Genomic DNA, 20,850 nt, shown 5'->3' with positions numbered 1-20,850 from the left:
GTGGTAGTCAACACTGCCTTTTATTTTCAGATGGATTTAAGACAACCATTAAATAAAAAATAATTGATACAATTGTAATCTTAAATATACCACAGAACGTGCTATGTGAAAAGATTGATTTTCTGTTTAGCTCTTTGGACTTAAGCCTGGATTCTAGTTCTTTTCATTTCACTCAAGCTATTCAACCTCAGGAAAATTTGTTGAATCCTTTCACAGGTGGCTTTAGCTTCCATGTGCCATTTCTCTGAACATTTTATTGTTTCAGGTATTTTATTTGTTATTCCACTAGTTATGTTTACACCTGTATTATTTAAGTAAATTATTATACAGTGTACTTGGGGTTAAAACTAATGCTGCATTTTGCCTCTAGTATTTTGAAAGGTAACCTTTAATTCCATCAACATCATGCTAGTCAGCAATTCTTTGTTCTTCTAGGGTTAAATGAGACTGGCACGTGTTTTGCAGTAATAAAACAATTTGTTCTAGTTTATGTATAGTTGGAAGTAGGCGAGTTTGAAGCAGCTTATTGGGAAACATGTTTAAATGGTTACTGGTTAATTATTATCTCAATTTTTCCCTACATTTTAAATGTGAATATAACCTTCACCTTTGTAAAGGAGCTGTTTAATCTTTCCAAACCAGTAGAGGGGGAGGTAGAAGATGAAGACAATTTTTTCTTCTTCTCCCCCCCCCTTTTTAAGCAAGTCATATAATTTTCACTTAAGGCTTGAATGTAAATACAGCCTTCAGCTTAAAGCGATGTAGGGCTACGTGATACTAGGAGGAGTGCTGGCAGTGAACAGGTTTTCCTGAAAATCCCAGTCCTCTGGAAACAAGCACCTGGACTCCTCTGAAGACAGTCTTTACTGTAGCTCCTGTGTAACTCTCGTGTGGAAAGTTGAAGCAATGGCATTTTGTAGCCCCCAGCTTGCATCTTAGTTATAGGGATAGTTAATTGTATACTCGTGCTTTCTGTCAAAACTTTTCCTGGGAGCATGAGAACTCGTCACTTTTTTAAAGTAAAAGTTTATCGGTTAGTCTGCGTTGTTTGTACCTGCCATTTCCTTTGTTTTGAAGGGCTCAGAGCTGAAGACCACAACTGTTTCAGTGTCAGCTTGGTTATAATAGGCTTGTGTTACAATTTTTTTAAAGATACGCAGGCCCAAAGGGCCTTAAAATAAACCCACGTAATTAATTCTTAAAAACTGAAATAAAAATAGAAGAGACTGAAAGCACAAAGTTGCTATTTTTCGGTTTAAGCCTTGATCCATCTATGGGAGTTACAGGAGCATCTCCATCTTCGGTTCAGGCACTGCTGCTGCCCTTGGGAGAAGAATGACTTCCAAAGAAGGGCTGGAAGCTTTCACTGAAGTATTGAGGTAAGTGACTGCGTGGGTATGCTTTGTGTTGGGTTTACTTTATTATTTTTAATATAAATTCTTAGTGATTGCTAGAACTTTAGATTTTTCCAACCCTTCTCTTATTTCTCATGTATAGGAAACTCCCGTTTGTACATTACGCTCTCTCAGACAGCAATGAAGCACAAGCCGTGAGCAGTGTGGGAGTTTTTTATCAAGCTCAGTTTGTGCTGCACCAGGCCCTGTAGCAGCAGACAGTTCCCTAATGCATAATGATACCATGAACCTGCAACAATTGTATTTATTTACACAGTATTTCAGTACCTTAGCAACTTTAGAAATAAATTTAGTAGGCAGACTTTTTTTTTTTTTTCCCCTCAGCATAAAAAGTAAAGCGTAGATGGTACTAAAGAATATACTTCATGGCATCGTAAGAATCTTGCAGCTTTTGCTGAAGAGTAGGCAGGTGTAGCATCTAATTACACGCTGCAGCAAGAAATATTTTGTAGTACTAAAGGTAGGAAGGGGAAGAAGAAGAGATCCTCAACAGCCTTTTCACAGAATTCAAGTCTTGCGAAGGATCTATAATGGAAAGTATGTATTGAGACCTATATTACGCTCCAGAAACCTGTGATGATGCTCCCCCCACACTGCCCCTTTCCACTTGGCCTCTTTCCCTACTCACCAAGTAAAAATGAAGGAAACCGTTTGACTGCAGAATTTGGCCAGTGAGCATTTACCGGGAATACTCACAGCTTCTCCTTGCTCCCCAAGAGTAGCTTCTGAATTCACAAAGAACCGAAATCTCAGTCTAGAGCAGTTTACATTCCGGCATAAGGATGGGAATGATTAAATGTAGATATAGATGACAAGCTCAAAGTAGATGTTCACAGTTGTTGAGTTGTGTGTCCCTCAAAGTAGTGTTTTTTCCACTGCTAACAAGCTGACATTTAGGTATCTCCAAACACAGGGAAAATAAACATATAATTAGCAAATAACACTAATTACAGACTATTTAGATTTTATAAACTAAGCATTTTAGTCTTCCACAAATACATTTGTTCTTTGCCTTATTCTCTGACAGGCAAGTGATTCTTCACCTTCTCGGTTTCCTTGCAAACCTGACCCCAGAGCAGTTCATTTCATAAAGCGAGCGTGCCAGCCAGAAACAGAAACCGCAGCCGTGTCCCCAGCTTGGGTATCCGCGTGTGTTCCAAGGGCTGGGTTGACGCTTAAGCAGCCCCTGCCTCTTTTTCTTCTCCCCGCTGTATGAACCACTTACTGCTTCCTATTTATCCATTTAAATGAGCAGTTATAAAGGAAAAGATTGACTCCGTGTCAGGTATAATTCCTACCTTATACTTGACGTATCTGGACACAAGTCGAGCCTTGGTACAGAACCAAGGGCAGCTGCAGCTGAAATAAAGCAGAATTGGTGAGACTGGCCATGACAGTAACATGTAGAATTTCAGAAGTAGCACTGGCTGTCCTTGCTGTAATAAACAAAGGTCTGAAATGAACAACCAAAAGGAGTTGTAGTTGCTCACGTTTATCTGAAGAGCTGATCTAAAATGGGTAGTTACATACAAAACAGATCAGTAATATTTAGGAATCGCACATACTTAAAAAACTGAAGAAAACCTTCATGGAGGTATTCTTTGTCATTTAACTTCAGGATTGTTTGCGAACACCCTTTTAATCTACTGTGTCGTATGTTAAGCAGAGAGCGGTACATGTCATTTAAGACAAAGCTGAGACACGGTAACCAGCTAACTGAGAAGGCTGCGGCTGAACAGTCGTGCTTAGCCTGTGATAAACTCGGCTTGTGGTTTGGCTCTTTTGCAAATAGAAAGTGAAGTCGTTTGTACAAGAAGGATCCTTCAGACGCTGAAGATGCAAGGAAAGCTCTCAGGGCTGGGAGTATTTAAGCACGAGCACAGGGATCAAAGTGAGGAAAGCAACACTATACTATGTGCGATTTCTGTTATGTACGAAAACGTGCTCTCAGATGCAAGGGAAACGCATGCTTCTGCGCTGAAACTGAGATACAGCAAAGAAGCACTTAAATCTTTTCTCACTTTTCAAGCTCCTTGGCCTTACGGAAAGAAGTCGAAGTATTCAGGAACACAGAAGTGGTGCTAGAACAGCGGTAACTGCAGTAGGAGGCAGCACAAACTGAATCTTCACCCGAATGTGGAGCCTGCCTCACCAAGGGGCTGTGTGAAATGGCCAGGGAGTTGAGGGGAAAGGGCTGTGATCAGCATTTCAAAACGTGTTACGCAGTTGCATCGCGTCGAGGTTGTGTTCTGATGGCTGAAGTGAAACAGACAGCAAAGGGAAGAACCGGGCACACATTCTGGCTTTTCTTGGTGTTAACACGTAAATACATTTTATGTTGGATCCAACACAGCCGTTCCCCAGGTTGCCTCACCACAGATTTGCTCTTGGGAGAGAAGACCCGCAGCAAGTACTGAGAGCGGGTGTAAGGTAAATACATGGTCTGGTATTTTTTCCTAGCTCTGAATGCTCTGTTGGAGACTTTCTGAATGCAAAGCTGTTCCTTGATCTTTGGTTCTTTTGGTTCTTGATGGGACAGTGGTCTGTTTAACTCTGTTTTGAAGCAGCTTTCACTTTCAGCATCCAAAAACGTCCTCCATCAGCAAGTTCCGCAAGTTTTTTCATGCAATTACTTTATTCAGTTTTACAACGCAGAGTATCCTAAATCTCAGGCTGTAAGACGATGACTATTCACCATCTCTGGCTGAAATGACAGGGTGACATATTTGTGTCCAAAAAATTTGTTAGCCTTGCTCTTTACAGGAACAAACACTGCTTGTAAGAAATTAAGTCAAACTTCAAAAGGCAATCCATGATGCTATGCAATGTGTCACCTTGGGCAGTTTAACAACACATCCTAAAATTAATCTCATTTTACAGCAGCCCTGTACATGTGAAATGCATTTTATTTACAACTGTATTCTGTTTTATGTTACATTATGACATTTATTTATAGATGGGCGGCGCTATCTGTTTTTTTGCTTTATTCAGGTTAATTCGATCCCCAGTTACTTGAATACACTCACCCTATTTCTGCTTTTATTAAGAAAATCTGTACTCAAGTTAGGGTTGTCTGTAATCAGTCAAGACAAGAGGAATTTTTCCTTTGAGAACTTGAATAGTCATGAGAGTCAGTTTTCAGAGCATCTGTCTTACCTGCACCACTCATGTAGTAGCTTGAGGCCTCCCTCTGCTCCCCAAACACAGAATTTGTAATACCCCACCTCAAGTTCGTAGAAGATGTGAGGAAGGGACGACTTTAATGCACTGTTATACCTAAGGGAACTTAAACCTTCGTGTTCTTTCTTCCATGGAAGAACAGTGAATATTAATCTATATTAACAGAGAAAATAAGGTCTGTGTTTCTTGTGGAGCTCAAGCAAGGCAATAGAGGACTTGGAGATGAGAAGATGCAGTTAAGAGAAAGGAGAGGTGGCTTTAGTTTCTATTCCAAGGACTTTTTGTTTATTGAAAGCAGCCTTTGGGGAAAAACTACAGTAATCATCTCAGTTTCACAGCTGCCCCTTCTTATTCTGGGTGTGGGCTACCACAATATTCATGGCCTGAGGCAGGGAGGGGGTTACCCCCGCTGCCACAGAAGTCACAGCCAGTGGTGCCGTGGTGCCACGTGCACTGTGTGGTTCATGATCTTTGTCTGCAAACCCAACCAGGCTGCAGATCTTCGCACTTTTCAAGAACCCGTATGCAGAGCAAGATGAAACAGGTCATAAACCTCAGTCAGACACTACTCAAAACTACAATCTAGTGTCTCTTTCCTGACTCCTTCTATGTGTTTTACCTTTCTCTTTTTTTTACCCCAAACACACCAAACAGGCCCACTGGAGCTGCTGATAGCTTCTGTTTTCATCAGTAGTGAGGCTGGGGGCAGTACACACTACTACCAAAGCTGAACACCATCACTGCTTTAAGTCCAACAGGTAGCACTCAGACACCAGAAGCAAAGTCTGTGGAAGGACCCAGTCAGCTACGTGTGTCTGACACACACGTAAGATTAAACTTAAGCAACATTAAACTCTTCAGATGCCAAATGCCACTTCAGGCATTAGCTTGAGATGCCTGTGTTACAAGCAGAATAGCCCTAGGTTTTCTCTGTAGTTAATATGAGTTTCTACAGAGAGATTCTGACAACCAGGGATTTGAAAAGCAGGAGTAACTACACCTAACAGCATTGTAGACATTTGTCTACAGTAGGGCAGAATAAATTTTAGTTTAGGTTCTTGAGTTGTGGATTACAGTGTGGGGGAGTTTCATAAAGCCAATGATCAGGCTTAATGTAAGGGCCTCTATCCTTACTCAGAAATTTTCCTTTGCATTGTTCCAAATTGTCAGCTATTTGCACATGTACTTCCTTCTGTCTCATGTGAATTGTTTGACGTTCAAATTGGCTCTGGAGGAAGCTGAGTTTTCTTCCAAAGACAAGTCAAATAGATAATACTTGAGTGATTTCAATTTCAAGGAGAGCCAGAGACTGGACCAACAAGTTCTGCAGGTTGCCTTTGCCAGATCTGCTCAGCCTGAGGAAGCCTGCGCAACAGCACCAGCCACCCACGGGGAAGCAGGCTCCACCCCACCAATACATAATCTAGAGGATAAAAAGAAAACACGGTCCTAAAAACTGAAACATACATAGGTAAAGGTAGATCCTGAACAAAGTATTTTTTAAGAGTGAAAAAGAAAAAAAACCAAACAAACAACCAAAACCCACTTTATTCGATATGAACTTTTTACTCAAGTTTTCAGTCAACAAGGAATAATTTTATGCCCATGACTATTTCAGCAATACTGACTCTTTTTTTTTTTTACACTAATGGAGCTCCTGTCATATTACAACTGGCCCTAACCAAAATTCTTTTTTTCTCCTTAGTTTACTCCTTACTTCATTCAAATCTAGGCAGACATCCTTAACAAAAACATCTAGTAAAGAAGAGAATACAGAGCATGCTATCTTACTCTAGTTTACAGAATGCAACACATGGCACATTAGGTTATTCTTCTCCAAAGGGACTAATTAATAAAAAAATGAAAGCAGCACCTGTCATCTTAAAGTGTATTCAAGTGAATATTTTCATAGGTAAAGTTTTGCACTGCAAATTAAGATATTATCATTACAGCAGAAGAGGGAAACATTTTAAAAACTCTCTTTCCTATGAAATCAAAGTTGCTGCTTATTCATGAACTGCTGGAATAAAGAAAACCATCCTTTCATACTCACATCTGTTATGAGACAGTCCTTTTTAAGTGAATCTTTCACTTTTAATTAGTTTGGTAGCCTACAGGGCACAATTGGGTATTGTGATGAAGCTACAATGAATATGGCTTTCCTATGTTGATAACATCATTAAGTTCCATATAGGCAATCTGACAGCTGAGGGGGTTACAATCCTGCAGATACATCAAGTAATAAGTCTTTGCACACACAGATTACATATCAAATTACTGGTGTAGCACAAACTGTTCCATTGCGTATCTTATACAGGACAATTAGGACATACCCGTGCTACATTATGAAAGAGACAGCTACCCAAACCAAGTAGACAGGTTTTACCACTAAACTTGTAGGTAGCCTCTCTCAAACATTTAACAATACAACTCAGTATTTGAGTACATACTGACTAAGAATGCATTGTAGTATTTATGTAAGAAACAGGACGGAGCTAAATACCAATTGGTACAAAGATTTTCCGTTGCTTTCCACAGAAGCGGAACTGCAGTGCTGCAACGACAATTTGCTGCCATCTTAAATTATTAAGTCATCAGCAAAATTACATCAAAAGACTTACTGAAAACTCACAGTCAAGACGACAGAGGAAGTTTTTCCAACAGTACTAATTTTGGTTTCAAGTTTAAAGTAAAAGGAGGTAGTGCAGTAAGGTTCAACCCAATTTTACTAATGCCAGGTATATTTGCCAGTGGCCTGTGGGTTGTCTTGTAATGCGATATTTGAAGAGGGTTTGTTTCCATCAGTATGTGTGTGTAAGAAAACATCAGCTGGTCTCCTGGTTTAACATCTTCTCTTTTGTCATACCTGTAAAAAATAAAGGCAACTTATTTACATTCCTCTCTTTAGGTATTAAACATCTCCATTATTGCAAGGGCATGTAGCATCCAAAATGAAACACAAAAGGAACTGTAACGTTCTCAGCTATACCTCTTGATTAAATTAACTAGTACTGGAGGAGGAAATCGTATTTTTTAAGAGTTTAGGGAACTAGTCATTCCATGCAAGTCTTTCTGCTGCTGTCGTATTAGAAATCAGGACTCCTAGAAAAATTCTTACTAGTCCTCTGAGTAATGTGGAAAAAGGACACGAAAGCCTAAGACTGTAGAAAACTGGACTCGTTTTTGTTTTCCTCTACAGGAACTGTGGCTTGGATAAGTGTGGGAGTTTTTTGGTGTTTTGTAGGTTTTGGTTGTGGGTTGTTTTTTTTTTTCTTTCAGCGTTTGTTTGCTTGTTTGAATTAAAGCACTTCGGTAGAAATTCTTCTGGTAGGCGTACACTAAAGTATGAGCCTCAGACAACAGTAGGGAGAAGACTTCCTTGAACACTTTAGGAAAGAACAGTCTTGCAGTTATAGTACCAACTTGACACTTGTTATTTCTGGGTTCAATTCCCCATCTACTAAATGTCTGGGTAGGTCGCTTTGGGTCAGCTTTTATAGACCTGTTTAGGTACCTACATACATATAAATAATGTATTAAAAGATTATATGAAAAGTAACTAGTAAGTTCCAAAACTATTTGATATGTACACTTAAAAGTTATTTCTTAAAAGGAGTTACATTCCTCATGAAGACGCTGTTCTACTTCACAATAGTTATTTATTCATTCACTGAAGAGAGTCAGGTGGAAACTACAGCCCAAGAGTTAGGATGCTCATACTGAACATGGCAGCCTGATAAAGTCCTTAATCCAACAGCTTCAAAGGGAAAGAATAAGAGAAGTTCACCCCAAAACACTCTGTGTGATTCCAAAGAGGGAGACCTGGATTCCAATCTTTGCTCTACATCCCAGAAAAACATTTTACACCAATGCTAGCTGTGTAACAGTCCAGAAGACAGAGGTTAGGATGGAGGTTACTCACCTTTAGTTTATAACAAGACAGTCTTAGGCATCTACCTATAAGACCAGGGGTGCTCAAACTACGGCCCGCGGGCTGGATACGGCCCCCCAGGGTCCTCAATCCACGCCCCTGGTATTTACAGACCCCCCCTGCCACCGGGGGTTGGGGGGGGAACCAAGCAGCCGCAGATGGCTGCCTGCCGCTTCATCCGCGCGCTGGCCCCTGGTTAAAGAGTTTGAGGACCCCTGTATAAGACTGTCCATGCTCTCCAACCCAAACCAAGATCAGTGCCCGGTTCTTCACCCTTTCTGTTGCCCTTTTCTATGAACTGGTTTCTACTAGCTTTTGGAGCTCCCGTTTTTAGGCACCTGATTCCTCCCACGCACTCCACGAGCAGCTTACTCAGGGATGCGGCTTTTCTTACAGGCATGGACACCGGCAGTTAAGTGGTGCAATCCCAACCCTACATACCCTTAAATGCACCTCGGAGTAAATCCAGGCTGCATCTTTCAACATATGTGTCTTTGCAGGCCTAGCCTCTTATCTGCCTGAATTCTCTCTGAAAAACTGGAAACAATCTCAATTCCTGTTATTATAATGCTCCACGACATAGCAGTCATTAACATTTCAGATATTTAAAGCAAGTACTTTACAGCAAACTAGAGGATTTGTGTGGATTGTTAACTAAAATTATGGCAACCCAGAAGAGACCCCAGGCTCATAGAATCCAGAGGTGTCAATAAACACACTGTATAATGCAGAATTAAACTTTGCACACTGAAGTGCTTTCTTCTAAAAAAAAATAAATACTTACACACTGATTTCATCTGCTACTTCCAAAAAGATCACAATACCACTTAAGGAGCTATATGAGTCCAAGCTGGCAGAAGGAACAGCATACTTTGTAACAACTTTACCGACTACTAATTTTGCATTTTCTTCATCAGCAAATAAAAGGGCCTTTCATCTGGCTGCAAGCATTTCTGAATTTTATTATTTTAAATGCTTTAAGCTTACACAGCGTATTTATTCCTGGTTCAAAGAGACTGCACTAATTGAAGACAAGATTGTAACACCTGTTCTGTGTAAGAATCTGCATCAAGCTTCTTTTAATCATCCTTTGAAGAAAAATAATGGATCACTTGCATTTTTCTTGAGGCAAATAGATCTAATCTGAGCACACCAGTGAAAGCTGTTAACTTCAAGACACTTTTATTTATGGATTGTAGCTATCCTGATGAATCATCAGCCTTCATAGCCACTCCATCCATAAATCTGTTTTCACCTGATGTACATAGTCTATGAAGATGGAAAGTTGGTTCTCACCTATCTGAAAGGCTGTCACTTCCTTGGATGAAGGGAAAATGGACAGCTGGTGCCACTAAACTCTGCATTATTGTCTGTCAGACAAAGCGGTAGTCCTGTGTAGGATGCTCAGTTGAGGATTTTCCCTGATTTTTTAATGTGAAACTTTATGACGAACCAGCCCTCTCCTGAGGTTTTTTTTTATGATGAGTAAAGATAAAAACGAGAGAGACAAACTGTTCTGTAGCTGCAACACTATGAAATCCATCAGTGACAGGGATATTATTCATTTGCTTCCCAATCCCGCTACACTACAGCCTTAGAAGCCCAACACAACCCAAACGCCACCACCTCAAAAAGCTCATTGAAATTATGCACGCATTCAGGGACTAGAGGTGTCTTCAGAGTAACACGTGTACTTAAGTATATTCAAAAAAAGAACGACTGGAACATTTTAGCTATCATGTATGTTCTACCACTTGTACTCTAGCAGTTCAAAGTCTTCTCCTGACTGTTGGCGGCTTAAGACTTTTCTCTAGATTGAACATGCAAAAACCAATTTGGAATAAACACTGGATTGGTAACTGTCAAAGAAATTCAGCTTTAAACTGTCCATATCCTCACAACATTATCAAGAGCACACAGAAATAATACAAGGCATAGCAAGCTCGATGATTTTTGTAATTCCCCCAGAAGCACACTTTTCCTTCTTCCTCTCTGTTTCCAAATACTTTTATCTCTAAGCATACCAATAATTAAATTATGTTTGTTCATCTGATCCTAAAGAGTGTAACTGGCAAAAACAAACTCCACACTCAAGAGTACTTCTTAAACCAGAATCTGCTTGTATTGCTTTTGTTTTGTGCGAGTATGAAGTGAGGCTTTCTGTCACTTTCTGTTGAATTACTTTCATTAAGATGACAATTTAAATTAGGAACCTACGCTTCAGCTGAAGAGGTAGGCCTAAAAAACAGAAAGGTGCTTTTTTTTTTTTGGTCTGCAACCTGGAAACTAAACAATGCCACCCCATAAATGTCTCCTGCTATTAATTTCAATATTTTGATTCTTAAAACTGTATGTCACTGCTGGTCATGGTAACAAAGCACTCAAGTGCTTTCTGAGAGCTAATGAACGTGACTGATAGCCCACAACAGCAGCTTCAATGCTACCTATGTGAAGGATGTTCCACATAAAAATAAAGACTTTGATGAGTATTAATATGCATAAGTCCCACATTGCCAGACATCATTCAAAAACAAACAAAATCAGAAGATACACCCACAATTACATACACTGCTATGCCAAGAGCAGAAAAGCGTTCATATACAGCTGTGTTTTACAAGATCTAGTGAGATATCAAACGTAGCTGCATTAAAGATATTGGTGTTTTAGTAAGATAATGTTTTGCACTGTTTCTGATATCCTTAAAACATTCTATGCTATTCGGGCATAGAACCAACCAAAATAATTTAAAAATACTGTAGTGCTCCACTTCTGAAATGGCAACACTGCATACATCAACATTTTCTCAAGATTCACATTGTTCTTGACCTGGCTTAATAAATACGCTATACCAGAAATGGTATCTGTGATGCCTGCCTCTCTGCACATACAGAAAAAGGAAAAAGCAGGTTCCTGTCTTCAGATCAAAATATTTCATTCGTAACATACCTCCAATCTGAATTGATTTCTAGAAACCGAGAAACTCCTGTTTGCGCTGCAGCCACGTCAATATGAACAGAGACGTCTACACAAATGAAGAAAACAGAATTGTTTCAAAATAATTCTAAGAACACTCTGATTAATAGATTAACAAAATAGTAACAGAAAAGATGCATTTAAGCAGTGTGAAGAAGTAATATCCAATACATGTAAAAATACACTAACAAAAGAACTCTGCAATTGAAATTTGGTCAACGTACCTCAAGCCAACTTTACGTACCTGCTGTTGAAGGTACTAACTCATGCAACTTCTGAATTGCCACTCCTCCAGGATAATTGAAATGTGAAACATATAAAGATGTTCCTGAATAAGCAGCATTAACTAGAAGATGCATTATAACAAAGAAAGATCCAAGTTTGTACAGCCAAGATTTCCGGTGGTTATTCAGACTGTTGAGGGAGGAAAAAATGAGTCAGAATAAATTTATTTTTCTTTCATACTGGTCATTGACTATCATGACAGAACTTTTATGAAAACCCCACTGCTACATAATAAAGATTAATGCACACTTTACCACAATCGTGTGTATGGAATGCAATTACTATCCATTTCTAAAAGAATAGCTTCTAGCGACATTTAAATTAGAATATTCTCATTAATAAAGCTAATACAAGCTCATCAATAAAGCTAAGTATTTCTGTGTTTAAAACCTTTAGTTACAAATATATTCTCTTTGAAAGAGGTTCAGAGTTCAATTTGTTTACTCAATATACCCAAGTTTAACTATTTAATACAAACTCCGTATTTCATGAGCCCCACCTGTGTATTAAAACTATATCCTAAGGTAAGTTACGTTGACAACACAGTCGTGCACTGGAATGTGTCTTTTTCTCTGTTGGATAAAACAAACTGAATTTTAACAGCGTAACAGTAAAATCAGGGCTCTGTTCTCAAGACTGCCCCAGAGCTGCCAAATGGTACTGTCCATTTAACTTTTCTGTGTCTCCATTTCCCTCATTAGTCGAATGGGAACAACGATACAGACCTCCTTTCTAGAACATACGAAGATCTCAAGATGATCCAGATTCCAAGATTGAAAGAACCACATAAAAATAGCAGTAGTAGTGTTGTTTTTCTTTTGCATTTTCAGAGACAAAAAAATACAATAGGATTTTGAACTTACATTCGTGAGCACATTTTAGCAGCCACTATGTTGAAGACAGGGAAAGTATATATGATGAAACGCAGCTCTTTGTGTGGGAGAAATGAATACAAGAAAATAAAGCCCAGTGCTGGCAAAAGTAATATCCGAGTTCTCTTTTCTGCTACACCTAAAGGTACAAATACAATGCTGCATCCCAAAGCACGAGGCAGGGCTGAATAGAAATACCACAAGAATGGGGAAGTCTTCAAGGTGAAAAGGAGAGTTAAGGATGTTTTCACTGCTAACAAGCAAAGTAACTATTTTTTACAGTAGTACGCACAAATTTAGCAAATATGTAGTATACTTCTTGTGTATCACATTATTTCAGGCATTTGGTTTCCTGCCTTACCCTTTGAGAAATAAAAGCAATTGCCTAACTACATTCACATCACCCAACAGAGGCACATCAGATGGCGCTAATGATGGGCAACGTGAAAAAACAAGGGGAAGAAATCTGGCTGTACATTCGTAGAACACAAAAAAGCAAGAAGAAACAGTCAAGCAGAGGAAAGTTAACATTCACAGAAAAATCTAAGAAACTGACATTGTCTCATAACAAAAAGCTAGCTGAAAAATAGAAATTATCAGTGTAACTGAGACTCAGGAATAGATTACGTCAAGTCTTCGCTTTGGCTGGTAGTGTTCAATAGATCTTTTCCCTGGATGTTTCAAAGGATACTCCCCAGCTGGAACTTTTGTTTAATATCGTATTATACCAGAGCACTTTCCCCTCAGGCCACACAAGTTGCCTCCAAAATAAAGAATCCACAGCAACTGTTAGCCCTAAAAGAATTTAAAAAAAAAATAATATATATCTGTGTGAAGTAAACTAGGGAAAAGCAAACTAGCACATGCAAATTGCACATTTACTGATGAGATCAACATAAACTGGAACATGTACTGTAAGCCTCACTCAAATCCACAGAAAATGTTGAATCTGTCTGTCTTGCAGTGGAAATGCAGGGGAGGGAGGCACTTCTTAACAGAAGTTGTAACAGAAGCATGTTAGATAGAAATCTGATTGAGATTTGTCCTGCTCCAACCCTATGTGTGAAAAGCAATGGTTGAAGTTTGTTGTAAGAGTACCAGAGCATTAAATGCAATGAATGGTAAGAAAACAAGGTTAACTTCAAATGGTACTAAATGGATTTTTATTGTAAAGCTTTTAAGTTAAGAAAAACAAAAACCCAAAAAGCCCTAAGGGCCTGGTCACCAGAGCAGTCAGTCAAATTTCCAGACTTCTGCTGAATGTGTTACATGGCATTTGTTTTTTCCAAGCAAGCACTTACCCAACCAAAAAATTCCAGCAGGAACAGCATGGGAAAGCACCTTGAAAATGGAGATTCTTTTAGTTAATAACGTCACCAGGAGCATGAGGCCCAAGAATATGCAGAGCTCCGATCTGAAGACTATGATTGCCAAAGCTGAGAACCAAATGAACGGCCTTTGCTTTTGCTGTATCCAAAACGTCAATGCCAAGAGCACTGCAAATATAAATAAAACACATGTCCAACACACAGAACTATTAGTTTTCTAAAGGGCAACACTTTCCTCAAATGCTAGCATCTTGTTCCTCTAACTTCTCACCAATCCTCCCTTCCAAACAATGCTATGTAATTGCTATTTCTCAGTATCAGCTGAGGAGTTAGTTTATTCTCTTGGCTGAGTATATCCTCTGTTCATGGTAACAACAACCCATTTCAAATGTGAAAGTGAGATTACAGACTACTGCTAAGGGAGAAGGAACAATAAATCCATTTGCGTGGTTAGATGGAGACACACTCTATCTCTACAGATGAAGTTGCCTCTGTTTTTTCACAGTTTAAATCACGTAACACGGACTACATAGTAAAGTGGTCACGATCCTAAGGAAAACGTGTGAAATGCTAGTATTACAAAACCATGAAACAACTTGTAATATTTAATACCTGCAGAAATTATCAGAGAAGTTTATTACTACACAGTTTATCTGAGAATTCAACTGCTTTAGGTTTTCAGTTCTGATTTATACAGGTTCTTACACCAACCTCATTTTATTAGTTGAGCAACTTGCACTGAAGCATTGACTCAGCTAATATCTGTTACACGTGATTAATCTTCCCCCTCATCATCTCTGGGGAAAAACTTAATGTTTAGAGTAAGGTTTTGGACTTTGATTCCACTCCCCCACCCCCCACCCCTTTTACTTTAATTGCACAAACTGCTTCATTTGTACATAACTCCAGAAGAGGAAGGTGGAGATGTTGTGGTGGGGGTTTGTTCCAGTCTCATGAGAAAGCCAGCTGTTTCCCGTGCAGAAAAAGTTCACAGATTTTCTGAACTTCAGGTGTACCTACTGCCTTTTTAATAGTTCTGTGTTTTATGCATCAGATATATGTACTCAAATCTCTAGTTAATTAAAGCCATCTGACAAACTCCACATATACTCAGATTCAATAAAAGTTGCTTCAACAGCCATTGTAAGCATATACAGTACAAAAAAAAAAAAAAAAAATCACAACTACTTCAGTTTTCTAGTCTTGTTACCACACAGTTTAGTCAAGCACATACATTCATTTGGTCTGAGTGCACATCTTCCGTGCTGTAACTATTGATACATTTGAGAAGAATTTTTAATTTTTTAAATTATTCCTATGCAAATACTTACCAAAAGGAAGTGCAAACACATTAGGGAGGGTTCGTGTGCAGTAGAACATCAAATGAAACTGAGTAACCGAGATGAGACAGAAGATTGTTGATGTAGTTGCTCCAAACTGCTTTCTAACTTCTTTCTGCAGCTTCCACAAAGTGTAAATCACACTGAGCCCCAAGCTTCCTCGGACTATTAGAATAAAAATGTGAAATAAGAGTAATATTAGACGGACGACTGACTTAACAACCATGGTACATAATGTAATGGGAGGAAGTTATGAAGAATAATACTGAAGATATCACAATATAACTCACTCCAAACTAAAAAACCCCCAAACTTCCCCAATAGTTTATCTACCTTTAACATGTATGATACTTCTGCACAATAGTCAAATGTTTCTCTGCCCAAGTTAAACAATGTTTTCTGAAGCATACACAGAAGTACACACTGGAGTGTATTCTCTGAAGACACTTGCTTTTTCTGACATTTGTTAGCACAGACTTTCTCTGTGCTGTTAAGTTACCCCAAAAAGGGGTAACTAGAGAATTGCCATGCTGACTCTACGTACAGTTTGAAAAATCCCTCATTAAAGAAAAGAATATCACATTTCGATCATTGATGCAAACACTGAATGTTACAACACCCATTAGTCCAGTAGTAAAAACATCTCTATTCTGAGGATTTAAAGTTCTCATACCTATCAACTGGGAGTAAAACTTGGACATTCTTAGCACAGAAAGTACATATATAGCTGGGCTGGAAAGAGCAGCAATAAAAATCGGTCCAAGGAACGTTCTTGGGACAACTCCAGGAAATTCATGATGGTCATACTGCAAAAAGGAAAATCTAAGTATGATAGGCAAATCAGAAACATAGGAAAACTGGGATAAATCATATTCACATTGCATTTATCCTACTCATATAGCAGGGAATTGCTATCTTTAACACTATCCGAGGAGGAACACCTTCTTTCCAATTTACCTTATCCAAGTCCAGTTGGTGGTACACCACATCATGGATAGCTTGTAGGTTAAAGCTTTCCTCCACTTTTGTAAAAGGACAGACAGTTAAATGAACAAAGGCCACAACAATAATCAGCAGCAGCAATGGGAATGACCGCCCACTCGAGCTCCTCTTCTGAGCCATCTTGCCTTCAAAATTGACATATATTCTATTATTATTAAAAAGAAAATCAAAAGAAAATACATTAACAACATGGCATGAAGTGTACAAACAGGAAAAAAAAAGACTGATAATTCAAGGAAAACATACTACAGTAGCGTACAAGTTTAACCAGTCTAATAAAACAAATAATCCATCCAATTATTATTATTATTTTTAATACGTTCAGTGTATCAAGTAGATCGCAAAAAAACATATTCAGGCAGCATTTCAGGATTTATGCCACCTTCTGTAAATGCAAAGGTTTTAGTTTTCACCTAAAAAAACACTCAGACAATACAGACCCAACTTAAGAAAGTATTTCCCTTTGCATTCCACACTGCCACCACTGCTGAGAGTGCCACCTCAATTACATCTGCACTTTGTGGGAGAGGCAGCTTTGTAACTTATCCTCACTTTGATCACACACTGGATTTATACGTGATCTTTAGAACATACTCTCTCATTTGTCTAGAACTCTGAAACTAGTGGGAGAGGAACCACAAGGATGAGAAATTGTTCAGAATAGAGTACTTTGATCTTCTGAGTTTGCCAGCAGCTAGGTCTGGACGTGATGAGTGAAAGATGAACCCCCTTCCACACCCACACCACATGACACTATGGCACAAGATGGTCTGAGCCCCGTCCTTCGCACTCCTACCCGGAAACGATGGCCACCTCTCCCTAGTGCTTAGTTTCACAACACCGCTGAGCCATTCTTATGGGAGCATTTATGTATATTATGAGGCATAATACGTATATTATGATTTGTTTTAACATGAAGATAAAATCACATGTCCAGGTGATGATAGAGCAAATAAGCATAGGTATTGTCATGGGTAAACAATTAATCTTTTCGGGTTTCAGATTATAAACCAGTAAAAAAAGCCAACACACAGTTATTTTCCGTGACCATTTCCAGCAAAAACATGGTAATTACTTCATGTTCTTTTAATTTAAGCTTCCCAATTTTTATAAGTCTGCAATTTAAAAAAAAGATGAGATTTTGATTATTGCTATTCTTGTTCTGTTCTCACAGAACTTCAGGGTACAACTGGGGTTTTGGTTAGAGATGTTTTCTCTCATGTTTTGGTCTAAATAAATCATCCATCAAACAGATATAAAATAGCAGTCAGATTTGCTAGGATCACTTAGCAACTGCCTCCTAGAGTTACTTTTTCCTGAACTGTTGTTTGTCCTGCTCATTAGTAAAAATAAACAGTGAGGTAATGTTCCTTATCTTCATAGCTAGCACCAATAAATCCCAGCGTTTGTGTACTTCCTGTAAACTCCATGTATCTGCTTATTAATTTATACCTCAACGACTGCATCGCTTTTTCTCATGATTGCCGCTGTTAAGTCTATACCTGAAGCTCTAACCCTGCGCTCAGACAGCTCTGTCACAGGTTCTTATGATTTCAGCTTGTTCTGCAATAAACACAACATCCCAGGAAGTGGGGAGAGATCCTTTTAACCTGTGCCTGGTATTACTTCTTTACAAGGATGGACAAAAATGGGTTATGCTAAGACAGGATCCTTTTCCCACAGCAGTAATAAAAAACCTATGGGACTGACATCAGGAACACTTCAAGAAATGTTTAGCAGGAGTTAAACCTCTGCACAGGGCAATTTATCCTGTACAAGTTCTTGTCTCTAGAAAGCTCCCTTGCTGAATTCTTTCAATAAATAGAGGCTTCTCATGTTTCTGCCCCAGCTTACCCAAGAGAAAAATGGATGCTGAAGGATCAATCCACCACCGCATACAGCAACACAGGCATATGAGTAGCTCGTCTAGCATGTGAAACAGCACATAACATACACCAGCAAGGTAGGTATTCCTCACTCCCAATTCACTATTTCAGGTATTTTAATACCCAATGAATCCTTGTAAAAGGACCCAAGTGGCAAGCAGTTCTATTTTTCCCTTCTTAACTGTATCAGTTGTATAATAAAGAGACGTTATCTTGACCTATAAATACTGCAGTCATTATACTCTGACCAATCTACAATATAGCCTGCCCCTACTATCTTTAGCTGATCACCACATGAATTAGTTCCAACTTCCTAAATCGTCAGAATAACAGTGAAGCTGCAGATCCCATACAGAGTTTATCAGAAGGCTTTTTTTTTAATCTTGTTGCCTTCAATCTCTTTGTGTGCCTGAAGAAAGTAAGCTTGCCGGCACGCTCGCACATTCTGAAGATAATTATATGCATTATACATACTGAGACTCCCCGAAGGGAAACACGCTAGAAGATAAAAACCCAAAGCATGAAGACAACACCTAGGTTTATGAGATAAAGCCTAATAAATTTAGTGGTCTTGTCAAGACTCAAGATAACTTGCTCTGTCAAAAACTGATGCCGACGAATCTCAAAATTCAAGTGGAATTTATTAAGACAGGTAGACACTGAATTTTATGTTTAGAATAAATTTACCATATAAAAGCAAATTACTTGCAATTACAGCTTTTATTTTTTAATGCCAAAACCACAAAAACAGATTTTCACTTAAATTATTTTAATGATGAAGGTTAGAAGAATATCTTAAGCACATACAAATAGTTTTATCCATTATTAATAACCTAACGTTAGTATAATCTTCCTCAGACCTGTACAACGTAGCCCCATTGACTCCCCCCCTCCAGATGTCTCCATCAAGAATGAATCATGGAAGAGTAAAGATTTTCAACACAAAGAATTCATCCCTTCTTGGGATTAAACCGAGTGAAAATAAATTGTCTTCTTACACTAAAAAAAAAAAAGATGAAGCACTTTAATAAAAAATGGTTTATTTTTTTTTTTATATATTTTTCCTGTGGAAGTGGCATTAGTTCCGATAATGGACTTTCTACTCTTTCCATGAAAGATCTACCATATTTAGCTCACTGATGTTTTCCAGACATTCGTAAGTGTAAATACGTTAAAGAGTCTGGCAGCCAAACTGCTTGTTGAATCTGCCTACGGAAACTCCCATTTCACTCCCTCACATGCTCTGTATGGAGGCATCTAAGCACAGTCACCAACAGCATCCCATCACAAGGTCCTCCCTTTTTAGCTTGATCTAGCTTTGGTAAAACCTGTCATATTTTCTTCAATTTTCATGGTTTTTTTCCTATGCTTTAATTTAATAGCTCTTGCAACTTCGCCCTATAGCTAACTTCTGAATGAGGACAGAATTAAACCTTGTAGTTGCCGGGACTGCTTTTTCTTCATTTGTAAGAGGGAACACAACAGTTACTATTCTTATATACATTTCCTCATGAGTCGGGGGGGGAGGGAGGAAACAAAATCTTAAAAATAAATCGAGACAAAAACGAGAAGAGGAAGCTGAGGCAGGAAAGGCAATCCGGACAGCACCAGATACGAAGGTGCAACCAAGCTACGCAGCGTCACTCTCCGGACGGGGGAGGGCACACGCAGAACGCTCCCGACCGAAAAAACCCTCCCCGCAGCCCCCCGCCCGCCCCGCCGCGGCCCGACCCCTCTAGCGGCCGGCAGCCGCCCGCCGCCACGCCCGGAGCTCCGTGCGCCGCCGGACCCGCCGAGCTCCACGCCCGGGCGGCGTCGCGTTCGGATGGCCGGCAGCCTGCCCGCCACGGCCGGCGCGCCCCGGGCGGATTTACGGTTCCTCCCTTGGGGCGCTCCGGGACGGCAGCACGACGCCACCCGCCGCTCGCGTGGGCCACCGCGGCGGACACCGTCCGTCCCGCCCGCCCGCCGGCCGGCGCCGCGCGCGCCCCCTCAGGCGGCGCCCGCCCCGCCCTGCCCTGCGCCGCTCCCGCCCGCCCGCCCGCCGCAGCCGGGAGCCGGGCAGCCGGGGGCGCTGGCGGCGCACTGCCGCGCGGTTGCAGCCGCAGCCCGGCGGGCGCCTCCGCGGCTGCCGGGGACGCGCTCCGCCCGGTTGCGGCGAACGAACGGGCCCGCTGGCAGCCGCTGTCCCGCTCCGCGCACCCGCGGCCGTTACCTCCCGCCGCTCCCGCCCCGCCCGCCGGCCCGGGCGCAGCGCCCTCGGCTCGGCTCGGCCCGCACTCACCGCCCGGGCGTCCACGTGGCCGCCCCGCAGAGGGCGCCGGCAGGAGGGGGCTGGCGGCGGGAGGCGGGAGGGGGGAGCCAGCCCCGTGCCCACGTGACTGCCCCGCCGGCCAGCCATATTAGGTGAGGGCAGGGCGCCCCCCCGCCCTCCGCCCGCAAAGGCGCTCCGAGGCGGCGGCCAGATACAAATGGCGGATGGAGCTGAAGCCGCGCCGCCCCTCGCGCCTGCCCATTCTTTCGGCGGCGGCGCGCGAGGCCGACGAGCGCTGCCCCCTCAGACCGCCCCCCACCACGCCCCCTGCTCGGCTCCCTGCGCACGCGGGGGGCTCCGATTGGTCCGGAGCGTGGCGGGCGC

At 40.8% G+C, this 20,850-nt stretch overlaps 1 protein-coding gene across 5 annotated transcripts; it reads right to left on the bottom strand.

The window, feature by feature from the left end:
- Positions 1-6,125: 6,125 nt before the first annotated feature.
- On the bottom strand, positions 6,126-20,711 carry ALG12 (ALG12 alpha-1,6-mannosyltransferase). 5 transcript variants are annotated; one of them, XM_055711246.1, is made up of 10 exons: positions 20,497-20,711; positions 16,282-16,471; positions 15,998-16,130; positions 15,316-15,489; positions 13,958-14,152; positions 13,348-13,451; positions 12,648-12,871; positions 11,744-11,913; positions 11,473-11,548; positions 6,126-7,461 (listed from the first exon to the last, which is right to left on the bottom strand). In XM_055711246.1, the coding sequence occupies exons 2-10, from the start codon at positions 16,444-16,446 to the stop codon at positions 7,230-7,232; spliced, it is 1,473 nt and encodes a 490-aa protein (XP_055567221.1). In that variant the 5' UTR covers positions 16,447-16,471; positions 20,497-20,711; the 3' UTR covers positions 6,126-7,229. The 5 variants fall into 5 exon arrangements, with proteins under 5 accessions (XP_055567221.1, XP_055567222.1, XP_005438718.2 ...); XM_055711247.1 differs by having other exon boundaries at positions 16,282-16,451; XM_005438661.4 differs by lacking the exon at positions 20,497-20,711 and adding an exon at positions 19,073-19,095.
- Positions 20,712-20,850: the final 139 nt, after the last annotated feature.

This window comes from Falco cherrug, chromosome 5 (assembly GCF_023634085.1).
Source record: "Falco cherrug isolate bFalChe1 chromosome 5, bFalChe1.pri, whole genome shotgun sequence".
Lineage (NCBI taxonomy): Eukaryota > Metazoa > Chordata > Aves > Falconiformes > Falconidae > Falco > Falco cherrug.
This window is presented reverse-complemented; position numbering and strand designations above follow the sequence as displayed.